At 40.6% G+C, this 9,107-nt stretch overlaps 1 protein-coding gene across 12 annotated transcripts in view; it reads right to left on the minus strand.

Annotated features, from left to right (window-relative positions):
• The window catches only part of MYO3B (myosin IIIB), a 192,541-nt gene extending 183,888 nt beyond the window's left edge, over positions 1–8,653 (minus strand). For 4 of the 12 annotated variants that reach the window (XM_064434510.1, XM_064434508.1, XM_064434509.1 and 1 more), the window contains exons 1-3: positions 8,471–8,607; positions 3,568–3,633; positions 3,331–3,367 (exon numbers count right to left, since the gene is read on the minus strand). In XM_064434510.1, coding sequence (XP_064290580.1) covers positions 3,331–3,367; positions 3,568–3,574 — 44 coding nt within the window. In that variant the 5' untranslated portion in view covers positions 3,575–3,633; positions 8,471–8,607. Of the gene's footprint in view, positions 1–3,330; positions 3,368–3,567; positions 3,634–8,470 lie in introns of all 12 variants that reach the window. The other 8 variants (XR_010369281.1, XR_010369282.1, XM_064434511.1 and 5 more) reach the window with 8 other exon arrangements.
• Between the last annotated feature and the right edge of the window lie 454 nt (positions 8,654–9,107).

Here is a 9,107-nt window from a genome sequence, read left to right on the forward strand (position 1 = left end):
ACACCAGGAGACATGAAAATGGCCATCCCACTTTATATGTTTTACAACTCCTCCTCCTTTCTGCAGGAAAACTGCTATCAAAGGCAATATTGCATTCTTTCAATATCAGAAATAAGGTGTTTTGTTTTTTTTTTTCTTTCAGAACAGATTTTATACCAATTCTGTAGAGCAAACAGAATGATGTATCAAACAGCTTATAGACAAGTTGTATGGACACACTACAACACGACAGGATTGTCCCATGGCAGAGAGGAGGTCAGTGAATATTACTCACATCCAGGCTGTCCAGTGACATATTTACAGATCAGAAACTTGAAGAACCCTGAAGCAGAACAGCTTCTGCTCTCCATATACCTCCAGTTTTTAATACTTTTTAAGGTATTAAAAAGTATGCAATAACTGGGACAGGGAATTTTGCAACAATTTTTCCTTTTTCTGAATAAAAAAACCTCACCTATGTAGAATAACAGCTTTTAAAAATGTTTTTTTTAAACAACTGCTTCAGTAGGATGACAGATTCTGCAAAATCTGTAGTGAGATGCTAAGCATTTGCAATAAAATCCATCAGCCAGAGTCTTGGTATGTTCAGAGGACTGACTTCAGGATATCTTAGTCCTATTTCTATTTTCTCTTGTTCATAGTAATTCTTATTTTTTGTTAAAATTTCATATATATTCTGTACACAGTTACAAACAATAAAAAATGAGAGAGAGTGAAAGAGAGGGAGAAAGGGGGTGGGGGGGAGAGTTACTGAAAATGTTTGTCCTGTCTGTCTTTGAGGCCCAAATTAATCACAGTTCATTTCTACCTTCTGTTCATGCCAGGCTGGGGAACAGAGAATAGCAGAAGAAGGAAGACCATGGAAGAGATTTAGAACTCTCAAGAGCATTGGTCAGCAAAGACTAATAGAACAAATTAACAAATTATTCTTACAGTGAACTACCATGAACCATTTCCCTCTTTCTGTCACATTTGCACAATGCCTAAGCTGAGGGTAGAAGTAGCAGAGAACACTACTAGAAATCAGGAAAATTTTCACCTGGAAGAGTTCAGTAAATTCTGCTTGTGCAGGGAAGTATTTAGGAAACAAAACAGTGGATGGGATTTTTCTTTTTCCAAGAAGCAGTCAAATGCAAAGACAAGATTCCCTTTGGGATCAAGACCACTCTTCTATACCTACCCAGGAAATCATAATGAGTGGAGACAGCACTCTTCCAAACTGTTTTAAGCAGTATTTTCTGTTGTATCAGATTTCAGTGCCAGGAGAAAATGTTCCTTAAATATTTATACATTCTCCTTTATTATCCACAAAAAAGTGCCAGAGGTGTCTCTACCTTCTTTTACCCATTTTTACATACAACACATCATTTCCATATGAATCTCAAATCTCTATGTAGTGCCTGCTTACAGCTGTATTTAGCTGCCCATGGTAAAACAAGTGACCTCCCCTTTGCAAGATACCTCCACCACTGTAGGATATTATAAAGCCTTTACCAAAACATTTACAATATGTTGCTTATTAGCAACACAGAGTTCTCCTAAAAAACTGTTGTGCAAAAAACTTCTATCTCCTTAAAGTCACAAGCACAAGATAGAGCTTTTTACCTGCAGTCCTGCATCTCCTTGTCCCGGCTGTTCTATCTGAGACCTGCACACCTGGGTCCAAATGTAAGAAAGAGGAAAGGCTGGGAAGGCAGCAAAAGTAAGGCACAACTGCATACCTACAAGTTCAGTACAGCCTCCACTGCAGAGTCACAACTGTGTCAAGGATAGAGTAGAAGATCTACTTGGTACTGTGACAATCTGACACAGATTGGGTTTAGAGCAGCCTTACCAGTAAAGGTATCATCACTGCACTCCACAAGATCCTCTACATAGGCTCCAAAAGACATTTATATGTTTTCAAGTCTCAAAGCATTTTGGAGAAGAAGCTATGGCATATACTACAAATCACTGTGCATTCCATAGATATATCTATCTCGCAAAAAACAGCTTTGTCAAGGACACAGGCATCTGCTAGCTAGCAGGAGTCATGCTAACTGTGGATAACTGTGTATCTCTGCAAAAATTGTGCTACTCTAACTACATTTTGTCTTGCAAGGGTGAAGATCACCTTAGTGTGACAGTGCCAACTGTCTTGTCATTAGCTCCATTATCACAATGACTTAAAAAGAGCTATTCTTGTTACTATACACATACATAGGTATTCCATGCAAGAACTTTGGGCTTTTTAAAAAAAGAGTTAATGTGCAAATCCTTAGCTGGAAATTGTTACCAACAGCATTAATATTTTCAGTGAATTGATTCTACTTTTTAAATTTTTTGATAATGAAATCCCCAGGTTTCATTTCACAAGAGGTTGACACTGACAGGGCCATGAATCCCGATGAGAAAGAAAGCTACCATTTTATTTCTTTGGCAAAGAACCCAAGCAGGGAAAGGTATACCATGAGTCAATTCTTCAGACAGGAGTTATAATGAAAGCAGTACAGGCTGCACTCTTCACAATCCATCCTTTCTTATTGTATCAAGGTTGTAAAAGATTATACCTCCTCCAATACTTTAGGCACTGCCCCACATCATAACTATCAACACTACAAACTCATAAGTCAAAACTAATAGCCTTTAAGGTATGGTTTATAACAATCACTCTTTTGAAGGAAGAAAACAGGTAAGGCCTGTAGAAAACTAAGGACTGAATTTCCTTTCAGAGACGAGACTAAAGAGCTACCTAAAAACCATACCTAAGAATTTTACCAGTCAAAGAGATTTGTATTTCATCATGCCACATACCACTCAGTTCAAAAGTCTCTCTTCAGCAAGCAGTTTCTGAACAGCACTAGAAAGAGAAGGGGCTGAAAAAGCCCAAAATTGCATGGGCAGCTCGACACTTAGGGAGTGTTCACTAATGGAATTACACCTCTAGTGCAACCTGTCAGGTAGAGCTGGGCTATTACAGAAAAGTATGGGCATACAGAAAAATATGAAGGCCTCTTGCAAAGCAACAACTCTCAGTAACTGTTAGATTTAGCTACATGTTCTCCATAATTTTCACAGTGTTCTTGACATTAACATGAAATTAGGAATCAGCTATTTTGCCCAGCTCACTAGCTTAACTTCATTACAAGAGAACAAGAAAAAAAATTAATAAATACAGCTCCAAGCAGAGAAACAGTCCCCAGCTACCAGATGACATCTCTAAGACAATTACGACATTTTAGCAGAATGAGACAAGACAAGAATTCATCTATTTTATGGAAGTAAGTCAGAACAACACACTTAGTTTTTCTCCAGGGTGCCACAGATGACAACATTTAAAAACTTTCTTACCTAAACTGATTTGCTTCAGGACTTGCTGCGTTCTCATCTGTTGCAACAAGAAACAGAAAAAGCAAAAGCTTGACAGTCTTCAAGACACTTGAGATCTCTGGCATTTTTCCAGATATTTCAAAGTAACAGGCCACCCAAGCTAGCAGTTGTTACAAACCTGACTGCATTATAATTCTATTCCAAAGCTGACTAACAACAAAAGAGAATAGGTGAAAAACTAAAGGTTGAAATCCTCACCTGACATAGCTCCTGTCAGCCATATGCTCAACCCAGCAAAATGTACTGTCTCTCTGAGCAATACACCTAGAATAGGGAAAGGCTGAATTATTAACAAGAACATGAGGAGGCCTTAAAAGCACACGATGAATGAAACAGAAATACAAAGCTTACAGTCTGATTTAGTTGTAAAGGAAACTTAGCTCAGTTTATCTATTTTGAACACTAAATAGCACATGGAAAGAAGCAGGATGGTGTTTTATTGTAATGCAGGGGAATAGTGAACACAGTCCCTTCAACTGTCTTCATACCAGTCTCTCACACTGTAGAATTTGACTAAAATAGAAATACCTGATTTTTATTGTATGGTGGTTGTATACATTCCCGTTCCACTGGTCACTTCTCTTTTCAGTCATTAACTGCTAATGTGCTTCCAAATACTCTATTTTGGCCTCCAGCTTTTTATACCAAACACTGTGGATGTGCTCTTCAAGCAACTTACAACTGCCCTGATACAGTCTCGAGGTTCATACTGTATTTCAGGTTTAAAACTGGGTCATCCAATTAACTTTTAATATGGCACAGCAGGAATGAAAGCTACAGATATCTGGGCAAAGGCTGGAATTTACATAACTTGTGTCTTTGGATATTGCTGATAGCAACTAGAAAGTACCAACCAACGTAAGAAACCTTGCCAGGACAAAAGGAGATATTGACACAAATTTATCCTCTCAAAAGAGAATTTCCTAGTTCCTCGGTATTCTGTTCTGCAGAATTCTTATTATTACTTTCAATGCCATGAAGCAGACACTAATGATTAGGACAGCATTCAGAAAATTACATTATCTGTCCAGGCACTTCATACTGTTCCATCTAGATGTTAGGTTCCTAATTCTAGGGGTGGGAGACATAGGACTCATCTTAAGTATTCAAATGTGAATATCCACATGGAAGTTGGACATTTAAATTGACATTCACAACAATGAGAAAATAGGACCAGCATAGAGAGCCTGGAGGGGAGCATCACTCAGGAAAATAAAGTATTTGTCTGCATGGTGCCTCTGGGAAACTAGGATCAAGAGATTTAACTTCCTTACTTAAATGCTTCCCCTTACTTGGAATTCACCTTTGTTTCTTATACCTTAATCTCAACTCCCTACAGGTTTGAATCACATGCAGCCAAAAGTAAAGTGGCTGGTTCCCACTTTTAGACACAGAGGAAGATGAACAATTAGTTCCTGAGATTAATATTAGTTCCAGGTACATACAAGGCAGGAAGCATGTGTTTATTAACAGAGATACTATCTGCTTTATAGACTCGACCTTGCTATTTAATACACTATTTTCAGTCATTGCACACAATGTGGGAATAGAAATTCAACTCAGATTAAATACAAGTAGATATTTTATTTTTTTTCACCAAAATGCCCAGCTTAATATAAAGTTGAAGCTTTCAGCCATGAACACTGACCCCACTGGAAATTATATCCCTTTCAAGTGTTTCAGGTTGCTTACTACAGAAATCTCCAGGGGTTACTGCAAGTATTGCTTTGTGAATTGGAGGGGTAAAAAAATTGCTATTACTTCTGCCACAGTACTGGCATGAGACTGAAGGAGATGAAATTTTCCTGTACATTCTGGAAAGCATATGTAATGTGAGAAAGGTCAAAGGAAAACAAACAAAAAAAAAGTCCATGCAGAATATTAGGAAAACAGCTGAAGAGACTGATAGCAATAATTATGCCATTATTTCAGGTGGGCTGAACATATTCCACACTCCCCAGTGTACTGAATGCACCTTTCTCCACATTCAGTGTGCTATCATGTCTAAGGAGATTAATAAATTTTCCTGAATTTTCATCTGTTTCATAAGAAATATTGTAAAATTAGCTTAGTCCACTGTTTTCGTACATGTAGTTCTGCAAATGGCTCCTTTTCCCACATACAGTGTCAGTCCCTCCCTCTCCACACAAGAGGACAGAGGCCATGTGTGAGGAACAAACTAGATGAGGGTGGAGGAAAAGAGGGCCAGTGAGAAAGGAGCTGTGACACGACTTGTTCCTTTCAAAGCAGCAGCACCAGCGAATGAAAAATGTCACACTTCCTGCCCCCAGCCACATGCCATTCCACAGGCCAACTCTCAGCTGTGCTCAGCAGAGCTGTTCCCTACTGCACAGCATTCAGATGGAAAAGCTCAGCCTTACTCTGTCAGTCACTTATCCCAGAGCAGTGCCATTCTAGCTACAGCCATACAGCTTTTCAGCTTTGGCAACAGGGAAGTATGTATGGCCTTATACAAGGCATTATTCAGAGAAGTCTCTTTCCCAGAGAGGGAAAAATTCCTTGCAGCAATTTTGCACAAATAAAAAAAGTTTATCGAATTATTTTCCAGATTTCTGATGTGGTGCTGTGTTTCTTCACTATTTATGTCACACGTTCAACTCTCAAAACAAGAGCTGTGCAGAGGTGTGAAAGATGTATGAAAAACAGAACAAGTAAGGAAGGAACTAGCAGAAGGTTGATTTAATTTAATTTATCATCTCCATTTCTACCTGAAGAGCAGTTACCCCACTGTCCACGGAGGAATGGATGTTTCCCTCAGCTGCACACTGTAACCCCCCAGGTGACATCACCCTCACTGTGTCCTTTTAGATTTTCCTGCTGCAGCTCCCTTACCTTCTTCCTATCACCCCTCTCAATTTTAGGAGCTACATGGCTTTATCAAACAGCAGAGACATAATCCATCACAGCAAATGAGTCCTCATGTTAAATTCCTCAGGTTAGCACTATGAGGAATATGCCTCCATATTTTCACATGTAATCCAAGAGTCTTTACTAAAAATGCCACTCTGAACTTCTGTCCTGGATGATTGCCAGCCCCACTGCAGCTTGTCTATTCTGCTGCAGTACAGTTCAGTTTAAACTCATGAAAATTAGAACACTAACAACAAAAGAAAAATTTCTGCTGAATGAAGTACTGATTCTTCCTGCAGGTGCAGAGCATTCCCAACTTCCCTACAGCAATCAAGCCCAAGACATCTCTGTGTTCCCTGGCTCTACATTACTCAAGTTCAGCTGTAGAGTAGACTGATAAAAAGTTTAGTGTTCACCTGACCAGCTGTGCTCAGGGTTTGTATGAGCTTTTCCCTCCTTCTCCTTTTCTGTTACTGATCCATAGGCCCTCCCTTGTATTTCCCTGGATCATGAGAATTCACTTCTAGGTGGTCACTAGTTTGGAAAAACTAATGAAAAAGAAGCTACAGGCACAGAATGTATCTCACTAAGTGTGTTCAGGTGATAACTTAAAACTAGGGCTAGGTTAAAAAAACCCCAAACAACAAAAACCCAATCTTTAAACAGAACAAAAGTAAACCATTATGATAACTTCCAGGACTTCAAACCCCCTTCCTGTACACAAATGTTGTTTGATTACTCTCACAGCATGGCACTGTGCATCAGCACTTAATTCATCACCCCCTTCTTCTCCAGCTTCTCAGTGGCCAGAAGGCTGGTAATGACAGTAACTGCTGTCTTTGTAACACAGAATGTTTCTCTTCCCCAGACAGTCTGCACTGAGGAATCCCTTGTTAGTGAGCCTCTCCAGGCACTAGCACAGCAAGAATCATTGTCTTTGTCCAATGAGCTTTTTATTGAGAAAGCATTTGGCAAAAACTGCAAAACCAGTCCTGCAAGTTCTTAAAGCAACCAAATAGCCACTGCACTGCTAACTAAATCCCTCTTCTCTGCAGTCAGAAAGTCAATAACATAGATACATTATTTCTTCACATCAAGGATTTTGGATGATACTGGAGAATTCACTTTGCACATACACCAGCAGGGCAGCACATAATGTGGAGGAAGGGATCACGCAGTGGCCCTCTCTCCACGTGCACACAGTGCTGCAGATAATGTTCCCAAGGCCTCCTAACCATGGAACACCACCAAGCAGCACATACCAGCACAGAAGTTCCTATTTGCCGTGTTTCTAAAACAACCCATTGGCACTTAAACTGACTTTCATTTTTAAAAGGGTCGGAAATGGCTTTTAGAAATTTATATCCACCTTGACTCCTAGCCAGCTTACTACATGAAAATCTTAGCCCAAAGGAAAAATAGCTCTGCTTGGTTTAAGCAACATTTTTTTTTGTTTGAATAAAACTTGGGTGAACTCTATTTTAATTTTGTGTTACAATGTCAAAAATTAACACCAACTTTGATTAACATTTGAAGGATTAAATTATAAAAATCTGGAATATTAACTGTATTACAATTTGAATTTGACATTAAGAATGAGCTGGACTTCAGTTTGGGAATATAAAAAGGATCTTGAAAAAGCATTTTATGTGTTTTCAGAACATATTCTGCAAGACTTCACAGTAGGTTAAGATACAATTTACTGCGTTTGACAGAAAAAAACTCAGTAACTGCATCTAACTTGCTGACAGTGACCTCTATTACTATACATCATGCTAACTGAAATTTCTGTACAAGAACATAATTTTCCACCTAATAATTCCAGAAAACCTCAAAACACTGATCCTTGGTTTCCAGTGCAATGAAACTGAAATTCCAGAGTGCAGCATTTGAAGGGCAGATGAAGTAAGAAAACCTAGCTTTCAAAAATGAAAACCAAAAACCATTTTGTATTCACAAAACTAAATTCGCATTTCAGCACCACTTCAGAGAATTAAATAGAAAGTCATTTTAAGTTACCCTGATCTCAATCTGTGTGCAGCATTGTCTATGGATAACAGTACCTTTCCTTTCTTTTGCTAATAATTGCATACCTCTATGTACCCATATGCTTAAATGAATGCATCAAGTGTTATCATAGTATTTGCAATGTATATTATGGTCCACTAGTTACTATAGGTCGCTTAAGGAAATACTATACACTAGAGCTAGATCTATTTAGGGAACTTACAGAAACTTCTCTTCAGATATTCATGGCCTTGTTCCGATGGGCCTGAATCCCGTGTCACGCCTACTTACTTCTTGCCTTGTAGTATCTTCTGCCATTTTTAATCATGGAGATTTTTTTTCCCTGAGCACTCATTACCTATGATTTTGGAAAAACAGGTACAGCTGGTCGCCCCCTCGGAGGCGGGGTACCGGCACCGCCGCAGCAGCAGCGCTTCCAGCGGCGCTGCCCCCGTCCCCCGGCAGCCCGGACCAGCGCAGCGGGGCTGAGGCCGCCTCCCTTCCCCGCCTAAGTCCGCGGGGCTGAGAGCAGACTCCGCTGGGGCCAAGACCGGCTCCCGGGGACAGTGATAAGCCCTGCCAGCAGCGACACGCTAGAGAGGTGACAACCCCTGCCCGGCTCTGAGCGCCAGAGGACTGCAAGGCAAATGGCGAACGCCATCTCGAAGCCCCTCTCGGCTGAGGCGCGACTCCCACCCCAGCCGGCGGCGGGGCGACCCAGCAGGGCCGGAGACCTGGCGGGAGCTGGGCACACCTGAGACACCCGTTCTCTCTGGCTCGGCACGGCCGAGGAGCCGGGGCAGCGGCCTCTCGCCCGCCGGGCCGAGCGCTGAGGCGGCAGCGGCCCCGCACGGAGAGCG

The sequence above is a fragment of the Passer domesticus genome, chromosome 10 (assembly GCF_036417665.1).
Source record: "Passer domesticus isolate bPasDom1 chromosome 10, bPasDom1.hap1, whole genome shotgun sequence".
NCBI lineage: Eukaryota > Metazoa > Chordata > Aves > Passeriformes > Passeridae > Passer > Passer domesticus.